The sequence below is a fragment of the Carcharhinus amblyrhynchos genome, chromosome 23 (genome assembly GCF_965287045.1).
Source record: "Carcharhinus amblyrhynchos chromosome 23, sCarAmb.v2.hapA, whole genome shotgun sequence".
Taxonomy (NCBI): domain Eukaryota; kingdom Metazoa; phylum Chordata; class Chondrichthyes; order Carcharhiniformes; family Carcharhinidae; genus Carcharhinus; species Carcharhinus amblyrhynchos.
The window spans coordinates 2,575,853-2,590,142 of NC_137346.1; the positions used below are offsets into that span (position 1 = coordinate 2,575,853).

The 14,290-nt window shown below is 45.6% G+C and overlaps 2 protein-coding genes across 2 annotated transcripts in view; one reads left to right on the forward strand and one right to left on the reverse strand.

Moving 5' to 3' along the window:
* Positions 1-1,590, forward strand: part of LOC145357567 (forkhead box protein N1-like) — a 34,404-nt gene extending 32,814 nt beyond the window's left edge. The window contains exon 7 of the mRNA XM_080211043.1: positions 1,343-1,590. Coding sequence (XP_080067169.1) covers positions 1,343-1,590 — 248 coding nt within the window. The remainder of the gene's footprint in view (positions 1-1,342) is intronic.
* Positions 1,591-7,212: 5,622 nt separating this feature from the next.
* unc119a1 (unc-119 lipid binding chaperone a1) overlaps positions 7,213-14,290 on the reverse strand; it is a 38,028-nt gene continuing 30,950 nt past the window's right edge. Inside the window, exons 4-5 of the mRNA XM_080210770.1 lie at positions 11,927-12,099; positions 7,213-8,373 (exon numbers count right to left, since the gene is read on the reverse strand). Coding sequence (XP_080066896.1) covers positions 8,261-8,373; positions 11,927-12,099 — 286 coding nt within the window. The 3' untranslated portion in view covers positions 7,213-8,260. The remainder of the gene's footprint in view (positions 8,374-11,926; positions 12,100-14,290) is intronic.

Below are 14,290 nucleotides of genomic sequence, written 5' to 3' on the forward strand. Positions count from 1 at the left end.
CTTGAATACATTCGATAATTGAATGAAGAAATATTTCTCATTCCTAAACAGCCAAACCCTTATCCTGAGAGAATGATCCCATCTTCTAGACTTTTCAGTCACTTAAAAGATCCTTTCTGCATTAACCATGTCAAGCCCCTCATGAACTTCACATGTTTCAATTGGATCACCTCTCATCTTCTAAAATCCAGGGAATGTCAATGAATTCTACTCAATCTCTTCTCATAGGAAAGTCCCTTAGCTCAGGAACCAGTCCAGTAAATCTTTGTTGAACTCCTCCTAAGCCAGGATGATCCTTCCTTAGGTAAAGGGATCAAAACCATACACAGTGTTCCAGCTGTGATCTTATCAAAGCCCTACACAATTGCATTAGCACTTCCTTACTCTTTTGTTCCAACCTCTTTCTATAAAAGCTAATGTAGCATATATCCTGCAAAGGCACGCTACTTTTCCAATTTATCATTATAAAAAGCAAAAAAGTTTCTTCCAGCCTCTGCTGTCATGTTTTGTGCTGTGATTTAAATAGACTGATAGCCAAACTTCTACAAAAGTTGCATTCAAAAGTTGAAAAAAGTCTTTGCATCTGCTCCCTTCCATCGATTGTCAGGCAGTCTGCTTCAAAATGAATTTGTGACACAGGGTGGCACGGTGGCACAGTGGTTAACACTGCTGCCTCACTGCCAGGGACCTGGGTTCAAATCCCAGCTTTGTTCACTGTCTGTGTAGAGTTTGCACATTCTCTCTGTGTCTGCATGGGTTTCCTCCGGGTGATCCAATTTCCTCCCACACTCCAAAGGCGTGCAAGTTAGATGCATTGGTCATGTTAATTCTCCCTCAATGTACCCGAACAGGCGCCAGAGTGTGGTCAGTCGGGGATTTTCACAATAACTTCATTGCAGCATTAATGTAAGTCTACTTGTGATACTACTAAATAAACTTTAAGCTGTATCTGTACAATCGAGGGCAGAATATTGGTGCTGACTTTTTGTACTGAGAGCAGTCTGAGACTGAGCACAGTCTGAGACTGAGAGCAGTCTGGCAGTGAGCTCAGTCTGGGAGAGAGCACAGTCTGGGAGAGAGCGCAGTCTAGGAGAGAGCACAGTCTGGGAGAGAGCGCAGTCTGGGAGAGAGCGCAGTCTGGGAGAGAGCACAGTCTGGGAGTTGTGGTGCAGATCAGGAGCAATCAGTATTGTGTAACTCATTTTACAAAACTAATTGATTTGAAATTCTTTGCAAGTTGAAATGTTGTGGGAAGTTTGGAATAATCAGTGTCTGAACCTCAGCTGGAAAATTGCTGACAGTTTCTGCTGCTTTACAAACGGAATCTCTGATTGAATTGCAGGTAATCTGTGGGAGGTGCTGACAGATGAAAGTTTACCTCCATATCCAGCAGCCCCAGTGACAGCAGCTCCACAAGGCCTGTCTTTCTTTCCCTTCTGCTGGAGCAGCTCCCTGCCTGACAGCAACGGAGTCTCTAACTGCGGGAGCAGCCCAGAGCACAGCCTGACTAACCTGCAGCTAACTGGCATCTACACCAGCCCTATCACTTTGGACAGGAAAGCCAGCTCCACACCAATAGAACTGGTCTGATTGGGGAGAATACAACAGTGAGCAGACATCTCCATTACAGCACTGAGTGTCACAGTGTTAGCCAGCAATCGTCAAATCCACAATAAATGATTCCCTGCTACCTAACTGCGCCCCCACCACCGCGCCCCCCCCCCACTCCCCACAGCCCACCCCCCCCGACTCACTCCCCACACCCACCCCCCCTGCACCCAGACCTCCACACCCACCCCCCCACACCCAGACCTCCACACCCACCCCCCCACACCCCCCCTCCCCCTCCCCCCCACACTCAGACCTCCACACTGACCACAGTCCTAACCAATCAGCGAATGATTGATTGGTTATCTCACATGAGGAGCTCTCCAGCCTATTGGGTGAAGCTTTCTGTGAAGCAATCCAATCAGAATGTTCTTCATCGCCTGGAATATTTCCCTTGTCCGCCCATTCAATCACCTCAGCTTCAATCATCTTCATCCGCAGTGAGATCCTGGTCATTATTACTCGCTCCTTCTTCAGAATCTCTTTGCATTTCTTGCCCAGAACCTTAAATCCATGTCCACTCGTGTGTAAAATCAGCCAAGGGAAACAACTTTTCTTTGTCTCCTGCATCTAAACTTATCCCAGTCTGGTAAACCTCTATCAAATCCCCCCTTAATCTCCCTTCTCGAAGGAGAGTAACCCCAGCTTCTCCAACCCTGACCTAGGATCTTAAATGCTTCAGTCATAGAACAATTTGGGTAAGACTCCCTCCGTACCCTCTCAAGGGCCCTCACATAGAAACTAGGAGCAGTAGTAGGCCATTCAGCCCTTCGAACCTGTTCCGCCGTGCAATATGATCATCTCTGATCCTCGATATCAATCCCATATTCCCACTTTCTCCCCACCTAGATCTTTCTTGAATAGATTCAGTGACCTGGGCCACCGCCTTGTCAGGAGGAGATAGAGTGGACAAAATGAAATTGCTTCCTGTGATGAAGAATTCCAGAATCAGGGACATCAATTCAAGATAAGTGGCAGTAGGTATAGAGGGGACATGAGGAAGACATTTATACCCAGAGGGGAGTGGGGTCTGGAATTCGCTGCCTGAGTTAGTGATGGAGGCAGAGAACCAAAACTCTTTTAAAAAGTTCCTGGATCTGCAGTATCTAAGTTACAGGGTATGGGTCGGGTGGAGGAAAATGGGATTAGAAAGGGTGACCTTGGGCTGGCATGAACAAGATGGACTGAGTAGTCTCCTTCTGTGCTGTAACTTTCTACAGTTCTCAGAGAGTTCCAAAGGCTCACAATCCTCTGAAAAAGCATTTCACCTCATCTCCATTTTAAATGGTGACCCTTTGTTTTAAAACAGTGGCTCCTTGTTCTAGATTCTCCCACAAGAGAAAGCATCCTCTCCACATCCACCCTGTCCATACCCCCCATCACCTTAAAGGTTTCAATCCAGTTTCAGTTAGCTCAAACCTCTCCAAGAACCTGTTGATATTTTCCCAAATAATGTTTCTCAGATCTTACCACTACTGATGTCAAACTGACTGGCCTAGGGCTGTCCTTACACACTTTCTAGGGCAAGGGTGTCACACTTGACTGCTCTCCAATTCTCTGGTACCTCCTCCGTGTCTAGGGAAGATTGGAAGATTATGGCAAACCCTTCCGTTATTTCCATTTCCACTTCCTTTGACAATTTGGGAATGAAGACATCCAGACCAGCGACTTCTCCCCTTTAAACACAGCCAGTCTTTCCAGTTCATCGTTTCTATTCTCTATCTATTACCACTACCATTTCCATCTCTGCCAATATCTTGTCAGTATCCTTTCGTAATCACCGCTATTAAATACTCATCAAGTATTCCATCGTGATTCTTCCAACTCTTCTTGATGCTTTTATTCATTATGGGGTGATCAGCTCCTGGAACCTACAATCCCCACAAACACTCATCCTCTCTAATGTTTCCAGCTCCCTCCTTATGTTCAGAAAGCCTGAGCTTTCCGACGACTGGAGATGCTTCCTACACAAACAGTCCCTTAACACAAGTGTCCTTAAGTTCCCACATGGTCAAAATTGATAATGAATCCTGGAAAGATTGCTTTGAGCTTTAAGCACTGGTGGTGAGGAACGGTTTATTTAAAACATTCCATAATGAAACACTTCTTCATGTTTCTGGAGCACAATTCTATGGGAAGAAGTCCTCGTTCTGTGCTTTACGTTAACAAATATCCTAGAAATACTCAACATAAACTTTCTGAATGCACTCAAGATCCGCGATGACATTCTTGAAATGAAACATTAAGCTTTGTCTGTCCGGCCAAGCGGACGTAAAGAATCTCTGGGTGTAGAGCTGGAATTCTCTCTCAGACAACATCATCAAGAACAGATTCACCAGTGTGTAAGAGTTTACTGTGATGTGTGGGATCTTGCTGTGTAGTATGCAGCATCTTTCTATGTGTTGATGTGTCCGTTGTATTTGTTTTTGTCTGAAATGCTGAGATATTTCACAGGGAGCTGACCTGTATAAGAAGCAAGTCTCATTTTATTTTTATTGGTTGCTATTTGCTGATTAATGACAGCAAGTTGTATGCCCCGCTCTGCTCCAAAAGTTTGCTATTTGTCCATCTGCTGTTTCTGACCTTTACACTCTCTGCACAAGTTAGAGAGTTAACCTTGGAGCTGGGGAAATGATGAGCTCAGTCCATGCTTTGTATTGTGTATTATCACATTGCTGAAACCTCACAGACCAGCTATCACAGCAAGCTACTTCATAAAAATGTAGTGGCAGCTGTTACATAGACAAAAACTCCCATTTAGATGTAAGAGCAGTATCTGCAGTTAGCTCAAACTCTGTCACTATACCCAGGTATGAGGACCCCATATCACTGTACAATTATCACATTACTACTGGGAAAAAGTTTTCTCTATGTCTTCCATAAAGACTAAAATAACTGATCCTGTGTCATTGTTTACGTGCTTGTCTGTGGAGGTGCATGTGTGTCAGAATGAAAATACATGGCTGGAATTCTCCAGCTGTTCATGCACCCCCTCCCCGCTCACCCAAAACTCCATTCACTGCAGCAGGACTGGAGAACCCCAGGCATGGGCGAGGTTGGAGAATCTGGCCCCACTTGTCAGTAGACAAGTGGTTGTACAAGTATACTGTGTGCATGTGTGGCAGTGCATGTGGCAGTTTAGGTGACTATCTGTCTGAAAGTGCACCTTTGCATGTGACAGGCGGGGGTTTGATTGCAAGGACAACAGTGCATGTATGAATGTGTGTTCAACACTGCATGTGCGACAGTACATGTCTGCATGAATGTGTAACTGCATGTGTCGGACAGTGCAAGATCATACCCTGTGTACAACTGCATGTCCTACAATGCATGAACCAACTTTACAGACGTGGAAATTTCTGGGATATTTGTCATCATTTCATTCACTAAATCCACATTGAACAAACTTGTAGTGAGAGGGAGGAGAGGTCAGGAGGGAGGATGGGAGGAGGGGGTGAAAGGTCACTGGAAGTGAAATGTGAGGGGGGAGGGAGGAGAGAATGATGAGACGGTGAGATAAGGGTAAAACACTAGTGGAACTTTTTAATTATGCTCTCTGTCCCTCTCTTTTGGATGGATCCACTCTGACAGTACGAAATTTCACAGAAAACAAGCTGCCCCAGAATTTGGGATGAAGTTTGGGTCTCAACAATGCCATGAGGTTACAGCCTGTGGTAGGGGGAAGCTGATGGGAATTAATTCATTATTTTGGTTAAAGATAAAGCAGGGAAATTTTAGGGATAAGATACCCATCAGGTGGAGGACACATCGCTGCAATGTGTGACATCAGCAACCACAACAAATCGATAACAAGATCCTCAAAAACCTTTCAAAGATTTTCCCCGTTTCAATTAGAAAGGAGAAAGAGACTTTTAAACTGATATATATATTAGTTAATCTGCTTTCACACAGAAATTTTGAACATTTAATATTCAAATATAACAGAGCAATTGAGCTTGTTTCAAGAGTGGTACAGGGGTTAGCACTGCTGCCTCACAGCGCCAAGGACCTGGGTTCAATTCCTAGCTTGACTCACAGTCTGTGTGAGTTTCCTCCGGGTGCTCCGGTTTCCTCCCACAGTCTAAAGATGTGCAGGTTAGGGTGCATTGGCCGTGCTATATTCTCCCTCAGTGTACCTGAACAGGCACCGGAGTGTGATGACGAGGCGATTCTCACAGCAACTTCATCGCAGTGTTAATGTAAGCCTGCTTGTGACACGAATAAAAAAAACCTAAAGTTATACATTGCCTATATTTTTAATTTTTAGATAAATCCCTATGTCCACATTTAAAATAGGAATTGTGTGACTTCCAAACGGGGGGGCAGTAACCCTGATTACATTACATATGAGGATATTTGCATTTCAGAATGGATTGGGAACTGTGTACAGATGTAAGATTACAGTCACACACATGCAGCCATGTCCATGTGTGCAGGAACGGATGCCCCTATAATCAGACAAGGATCAGAATGAGCTGAAAATTCTTTTTGCTATTTTCGTGAGTTAAAACCTCTGCTTTAACCTGCTCATCCCCGTGGTATAATTTCAATTTGCTCGTAGCTAGTTAATTCTCGGGGGGTTGAGAATTCAGGAAGATTTCCCGGTGAAGGTGATTAATTTACTGCAGTAATCTGATGAGTTTCTGCACCTTGCCATTTGATGTGTGATGCAGGAGGTGCCGTGTGTACAGTGAGTGCAAGCAGCAAAGACAGATCAGGAAACCCAACATTATCCCATTCTTCTCTCCTGGAATGTCTGCAGTAGGAAGCAGGGGGGGCCAGAGGCCAGACAGAGGGTCAGAGGGTAGCGGCAGCGGGCAGGAGGTGAGGTTTCGGGATCATACAGGAGGCTCCAGTCCGCAGTCCGGGAGCTGATTCCCAATGCATTGTAATTCTGTCCTGCTGGGCATCAGGGTTAGAAACAGACTCTGAGTGAGAGATTCCATCCAACTCCCCATCCACTCTTGGCGCTTCCTTCATCGTCAGAGCTGTTTCCACTGGGCCACTAAAGGGTGTGATTCAGATGGCAAATCTCTGGCAATAAGACTGAGTTAGGAAACATGTCATTTCTCTGCAATCATTGGGCCAAAGGGACATTGCAAGGTCAAAGGGACTCATTTAAACTCACTTCTGACAGTGACTAGTCTATACGTTGAATGTGTACACAACCCAAGCAGGAGAGCTCAGAGTCTGTCCCATGGACCATGTGGAGGGAGCCGGTCTCAGTTGCAGAGTCTGGCCCAGCACTTATTAACCTGAATTGCGAATGCTGGCAGTTTCTTTGACCATTGCTTCGAAAAGCATGGGTTAAGACAGACGTGCAACATCCTTATCACCGTCTTATCACTGTCAACAGAGCACAGATCTGTCTGATCCTCAGAGATCCTTCAAGGATTGTGTGTCTCGAGTACCACACCCAATTTAGCATGAACCCAAGTATGGGAGAGAGGGGGGATTCCTGATGTATAACTGGAGTGATCTGGAGAGAGATCTCCCCCGACCCAAGCCCTGAGTTCAGCCCTTCCTCACCAATGGGATGCAGATTGAACAGAAAGTCAGGATAAAGACAAAGCTACAAAACACAGCACTGGATGATGCCTCTTTTTCAAAGTTCTTTTTATACATATGTTGAGAAATCTTTCAGATGACACTGCATTCAACATCTTAACATTAGAGAGCGAGAAATTCAATATAATATTACAGATCTCAACAAATCCTCACGGACTGACAAAAAAACAATCAGCACAAAGGATTGGGAAAACAAACTGACTTCTTTCCTCCTCATTCAGTTCTACTTAAAAAATAAATATTTAATTCAAGTCTCAAAGGTGAAGCACTGGAAACAGGGGTCACGACGGAGCACTTGGAAAACACTAAATGCTCGATCCCGCACTGCTCGTGTGGCTGCTTTGCTGTCGGGTCGAGTTTATCATAAATTAAATAAAACACACAAACGTATACAGAGAACACCAAACAGGAAAGCTGCAGGCTCACTCCTGGCCAGATTACTGGAGAACTAAACACCAATCTCAGTTTAAATCCCAGTGTTGATCGAGGACTGATTCCCAAATTAAATAAAGACATGCTCGATACAAATTTGCCTCAAAACTGGGATCAGACAAGAATGGAAACAGACGCATCTCTGGGCTAAGATTTAAAGGTGTGCAAATGTAATTTATTTCAAACAGTTTCCCTTCTTTACCCATGTCTCCAGGAATGAGGTTTGGGGAGGGGTGGGCTTTGAATATCGTTTCCAGCAGACACACAGGGAGATAGGAGGAGACTGATGGGTCAAACTCTCAGCTATTGTGAAGCCATCCCCCTATCCCCCACGCAGGGAAGCAGGCTGATGACTCTGGGATGAAGGAGAGGGACTGGTTAGTGCTGGAATGTAAACTCAGACCCTCAATCTTAATATGCAGGTAATTTCAAAATAATATTCACGATGAGATGGGAGCGACATTTGAAGGATTATCCTGATTGGTTTGAGTTAGCACGCAGATAGAAGCGGAGTTAGTCAAGTTAGGAATGAGATTTGGTTAACCAGAGGGTCACAGTCTTGGCATTTCCATTGATGCTCTTGGCGTTCTGCAGACTTGGCTTCCCAAGGTGATGCTATGGAGTCGGAATTAGTAAAGACCTGGTCACCTTCTCATGGCCCATTCCCATAGGCATAGTCAGCCTTGTTGTGCATCACCAACTTGTTGTCTACAAAGTAGAAACTGTCTGACTGGGTCTGGTAGGGTCGAGTCACCATCTCCCGAACTGTGGGGAAAAGGAAAGAAGTTACATTTAAATGGAATCCATCACGTCAGGACCTTCTCACAGAATACTGGAATCAAACAGCACAGAGAAGGCCACTTGCCGATGACGCATATTCCAGCCCTTTGAAAGAACTTTCCAATTAGTCCAACTCCCCTGGTTCTTTCCCCAAAGCCTTGTATTCTTTTCAATTAATTTATCCAATTCCCTTTCGAAAGTTCAATAAGAAGTCTCACAATACCAGGTTAAAGTCCAACAGGTTTATTGGAATCACGAGCTTTTGGAGCACTGCCCCCTCATCAGGTGAGTGAAGGAGCGACGCTCCAAAAGCTCGTGATTCCAAATAAACCTGTTGGACTTTAACCTGGTGTTGTGAGATTTCTTACTGTGTCCACCCCAGTCCAACACTGACATCTCCTCATCATGGCTACTTTTTGAAAGTTACTTTTTGAAAGATTTGGTGTCCACTGGCTCTGTCAGTTCACCAAAATTCATTATGTAAATAACTCTTTCCTCAAATCACCTCTGGATCTTTCCAAAATGATTGCTGCCTCAGGTGAGTAGAGGTAATGATATTGCTGTTAATCTGTTTACCTGTAAACAATATATCTCAAAAACAAATGAATGCAACATGGTAAACAGATTGGGTGTTCAAAGGACAGTTTAGTCTTTGGTGAAGATATGAATCCAGTTCCTGGAATGTTTTAAAAGATTGTTAATGTGGGTGATGGGCTGCATTAACTTCCTTTTTTAGAATGCCGTGAATGGTCTCAGCTGCTAAAGTAGAATTTGTCACAGATGTCAAAATGTCAGCAGAGTTTTCAGAGCAGGTTACTGGATGTCGATAATCCCAAAACTTCCTCAGTGAGATTGAAGCTTCAAATATGAAGTTTTATATTTATAGCTTTGTAGTTACAGAACATTGACCAATGTTAAGGAATGCCAGATAGAGCGAACCAAGCTCATGAGATCCGGCTGGAAGGTTTCCAGCTAGAGACACGGGCAGGCAGAGACCCACGGGCAGGTAGAGACCCACGGACAGGCAGAGAGGTTACGGGCAGGCAGAGAGGTATGGACAGGCAGAGAGGCACGGGCAGGTAGAGACCCACGGACAGGCAGAGAGGCACGGGCAGGTAGAGAGGCACGGGCAGGCAGAGAGGCACAGGCAGGTAGAGAGGCACGGGCAGGTAGAGACCCACGGGCAGGTAGAGACCCACGGGCAGGCAGAGAGACATGGGCAGGCAGAGTGACATGGGCAGGCAGAGAGACATGGGGAGGCGAGAGGTTATAGGCAGAGAGCAACCTGTGCAACACTCTAATGACATCACTATCAAATCATGTTATCAGCTCTTAAAGCATTCATGCAACCCTTATAAATATATAACATCGTTTTCCTCTACAATGTTACACATTGGATCAATAACTCCAGACTCAGATATGGTGCATCATTCATCATTATACACAGTCAATAGAAAGTCAATCAGGAGGATGTTTATTTCTCTTTGATTGTATGTGACGCTCTGGAATTTGGCTATCCTTGACCCTAGAAGTATGATTTGGAGCTTCAGTAGACACTTCTTCACTTGGAGCTAATTCTCACTCAGTATTGTAGCAAAGACACAATCATCAGGCAACTAAGATTCAACCAAGTCTTCCGTAGTATTCACAACACCAGGGACTAAAAACGCTTGTACTTTCTGTGAACCAATACTTCAGATTTCTGCAAAGCATCTTTAAATACCCTCTTATATTTATCCAGAAGATGCTGTAGATCTGTTTTGACATTGACCAATCTATTGACAGCACTCCAGTTAAGCTTTATCTTCTCCAACCATGATCTCCCAAATACAGTTGGAAAATTACCAGGGGCCACATGGACAGGCACTCTGCTGTTTGTCCACTCAACTCCACATTGACCATGATGTAACCTTTTAACGACACAATTATTTACATAGCTTTAAAATCACATCAGCTGGTTTTAAAGGAAGATGTTTCAGCTTTTGTTGGTGTGTAGTCTCAGGAATTAAAGATACAGCAGCACCAGGTTCAATCCCCATCCTAATAGACTGTCCACTTAACACTAGAATCACTCAGAATCTCTGTGATCCACCCTGTATGGATAAAACATTCAGTTAGAGATCTTCATCTCTTCATCCCTTCTTCACAGTTATAATTTTTCCATGTTGTAAATTCTTTTTACAGCACGTAACTTATTCTTCTTGAAGATACTCAGATTCTTCTTCTGAACATTCCTGTCAGGGGAAGGTGGTCTAGCCCAACAAGCTTTCACATTGTGACCCATTTTGCTATAGTTCTTGCATTGACTATCCTTACTCCAGCATTCACTTGCTGAATGGCCCATTTTGGCACATCAGTGACATCCTTGTTGTTCTGACTCCTTGTGGACAGTTCCCAACTTGTGGATCTTCATTCCTGCACCAAATTGCAAAGCCTCTTTCGCAGCCAGTTCTAGCGACACTCTGATTTCTACATCTGTCTTTAAGGTTGTTGTTATGTTCAGTCAGTAGTCTTCTTTAGATAACCTCATTCTGGAGATCGCAAACTAGACAATCTCAAAGAGCATCTTCCAATGACTCACCAAACTCACAATGTTGTGCCAGCCTTTTTAAGGTTACCACAAACTAAGCAATGCTTTCACCTTTCACCTGTTTCCTTTGGTGAAATCTGAACCGTTCCATGATGATCAGTGGCTTTGGAAAATAATAGTCTTCAAGGATCTTTATCAAGTCATCATGGCTTTGCTGGATGAACCAAATTCCAGAGCAAATTGTAGATTTTACTTCCTGTTGTACTGAGAAATGCGGGTACGAGCAACTCATTTGAAATGTTATTCACTTGTACCAAGTATAGCCTTCTCTGCTCTAGAGAAAATAGTCCAGTATACATTCTTCCCCAATTCAGGTAGCAATCTAATTCACTTTTCAAAGCCTCAGTCGAACCTGTCTCTACCATACTGTCAGGCAGTGCATTCCAGAGCTAAACCACTCGCTGTGTGAAAAAGTTTCTCATGTTGCTTTGGCTTCTTTTGCCAATTATTTCAAATCTGCGCCCTTTCGTTCTCAATCCTTTCACCAGTGGGAACAGTTTCTCCCTGTCCAGACAGACCCCTGACGATATTGAACAGGCCTATCACGTGCACTGACAAGGTTTGTGTTCCCACAGTTAAGGACTGTTAAAGGCTGATAGAATTGAAGTATTTGGAATAATTAAAGGATTCAATAAGGTAGAGAGAGAGAAATAATTTCTCTGGTTGGAGAATCCACAACATGGGGTTAAAGGTCAAGATGAGAGTCAGGCCATTTTGGGGCAACGTCAGGAAAAATATACCCCCACTGCCCCCCACAAAGTGTTTATGGTTGGGGTGATGGGGCCAATTTAAAATTTCAAAACAGATAGTCATTGGGAGGATATTGCAAGATGTGGAATCAGAGTGATTAATGTTATGGCACTAATCCAACAAGAAGCCAGAAACTTGCCCCAGAGGTAACCAACGTCAAAGAGTGTAAGGGCTTCCTGAGGCTGAAGCCATACTCACTGAGTTCCTCGGAGAGCTGTGGGAACTCGTAGATGTGCTCACACGTGTTCTTGCTGCTGGGGATGCAGAAACCAAACTCAAAGTCAAAGCTCTTCAGCAGCTGGTCACGGAAGTAGTGTCTCTCAATCATTCGGAAGCTGTTGATGGGTTTATCGCCCACTGTGAACTCCACCCTGCAGACAGAAGGAAGCTGTGATTGATATTCGTACCATAGTCACACAGTGCAGGAAAGGCCCATCGAATCTGCATTGACAAATACCATTAAAGATGCACTAATCCCATTTTCCAACATGTCCCATATCCTTGAATATTATTTTTATATTTGATGTTATTTAAATATTTTTTACAGGTTGTAAGGTTTCCGGCCTCCACTACCTTCCCAGATAGTGCATTTCAGATTCCCATCACCCACTGAGTGAAAAAATATTTTCTCGGATCCCCTTTGAATCGCTTGCCCCTCACCCTAATACTCTGCCCCCTTGTAATTGACTCCTTAACCAAGGGGAACAGCTGCTTCCTTCTCACTCTATCCAAACCTCTCATAATCTTATACACCTCAATCATGTCCCCCCTAAACGTTCTCTGCTCTAAAGAAAATCAGTCAAGCCTATTCAGTTTCTCCCTATAGCTCAATCATCCCAGTTATATTTCTCGGTGAACCTCTGCTGAACCCCCTCTGGTGCTATCACTTAATTCATACAGCAAGGTGACCAGAACTGTACACAGTTCTCGTACTGTGGCCTAACCAACACTCTGTACAACTCCAACATAATCTCCCCACTCTTGTACTCAATGCCACGAGAGATAAAAGCAAGTGTCCCGTATGCCTTCTTAACCTATTCAAGCGCTCTGCTGACTTCAGGGATCTGTGAATAATTCCCCCAAGACTTTGCCCAACCTTCACACAGCTCCAGCTGTGGCAAAGGGGGAAGCACAGAGGAGCCTCCATATCTCAAGGTTGTAGGTTTGAGTCACATTCCAGGCCAACACTCCCACAGCAGTATTGAGAGAGTGCTTGACTGTCAGAAGGTCAGTGCTGAGGGAGTGCCACACTGTCAGACAGTCAGTTCTGAGGCAGTGCCGCACTGTCAGAGGGTCAGTGCTGAGGGAGTGCCACACTGTCAGACAGTCAGTTCTGAGGCAGTGCCGCACTGTCAGAGGGTCAGTGCTGAGGGAGTGCCGCACTGTCAGAGGGTCAGTGCTGAGGGAGCGCCGCACTGTCAGAGGGTCAGTGCTGAGGGAGTGCCGCACTGTCAGAGGGTCAGTGCTGAGGGAGTGCCGCACTGTCAGAGGGTCAGTGCTGAGGGAGTGCCACTCTGTCAGAGGGTCAGTGCTGAGGGAGTGCCACTCTGTCAGAGGGTCAGTGCTGAGGGAGTGCCGCACTGTCAGAGGGTCAGTACTGAGGGAGTGCCGCACTGTCAGAGGGTCAGTGCTGAGGGAGTGCCGCACTGTCAGAGGGTCAGTGCTGAGGGAGTGCCGCACTGTCAGAGGGTCAGTGCTGAGGGAGTGCCGCACTGTCAGAGGGTCAGTGCTGAGGGAGTGCCGCACTGTCAGAGGGTCAGTACTGAGGGAGTGTTGCACTGTCAGAGGGTCAGTGCTGAGGGAGTGCCGCACTGTCAGAGGGTCAGTGCTGAGGGAGTGCCGCACTGTCAGAGGGTCAGTACTGAGGGAGTGCCGCACTGTCAGAGGGTCAGTGCTGAGGGAGTGCCGCACTGTCAGAGGGTCAGTGCTGAGGAAGTGCCGCACTGTCAGAGGGTCAGTACTGAGGGAGTGCCGCACTGTCAGAGGTCAGTGCTGAGGGAGTGCCGCACTGTCAGAGGGTCAGTACTGAGGGAGTGTTGCACTGTCAGAGGGTCAGTGCTGAGGGAGTGCCGCACTGTCAGAGGGTCAGTGCTGAGGGAGTGCCGCACTGTCAGAGGGTCAGTACTGAGGGAGTGCCGCACTGTCAGAGGGTCAGTGCTGAGGGAGTGCCGCACTGTCAGAGGGTCAGTGCTGAGGAAGTGCCGCACTGTCAGAGGGTCAGTACTGAGGGAGTGCCGCACTGTCAGAGGTGCAGCGCTGAGGGAGTGCCACACTGTCAGAGGGGCAGTACTAGGCTTGCAAAATCTCACTAACTGTCCTGGCTGGAGACAATTCACACGTCTTTAACCTGTGCTTAACCCTCTCTCCACTCACATTGTCTGTACCTATAAAGACTTGATTACTGTAAAGAGTCGCATTCCAATCATCTTGTGAATTGAGTCTGTGTCTATGTATGCTCAGTTTGTGAACCCAATCCTCCATTCATCCGATGAAGGAGCAGCACTCTGAAAGCCCGTGCTACCAAATAAACCTGTTGGACTTTAACCTGGTGTTGTGAGACTT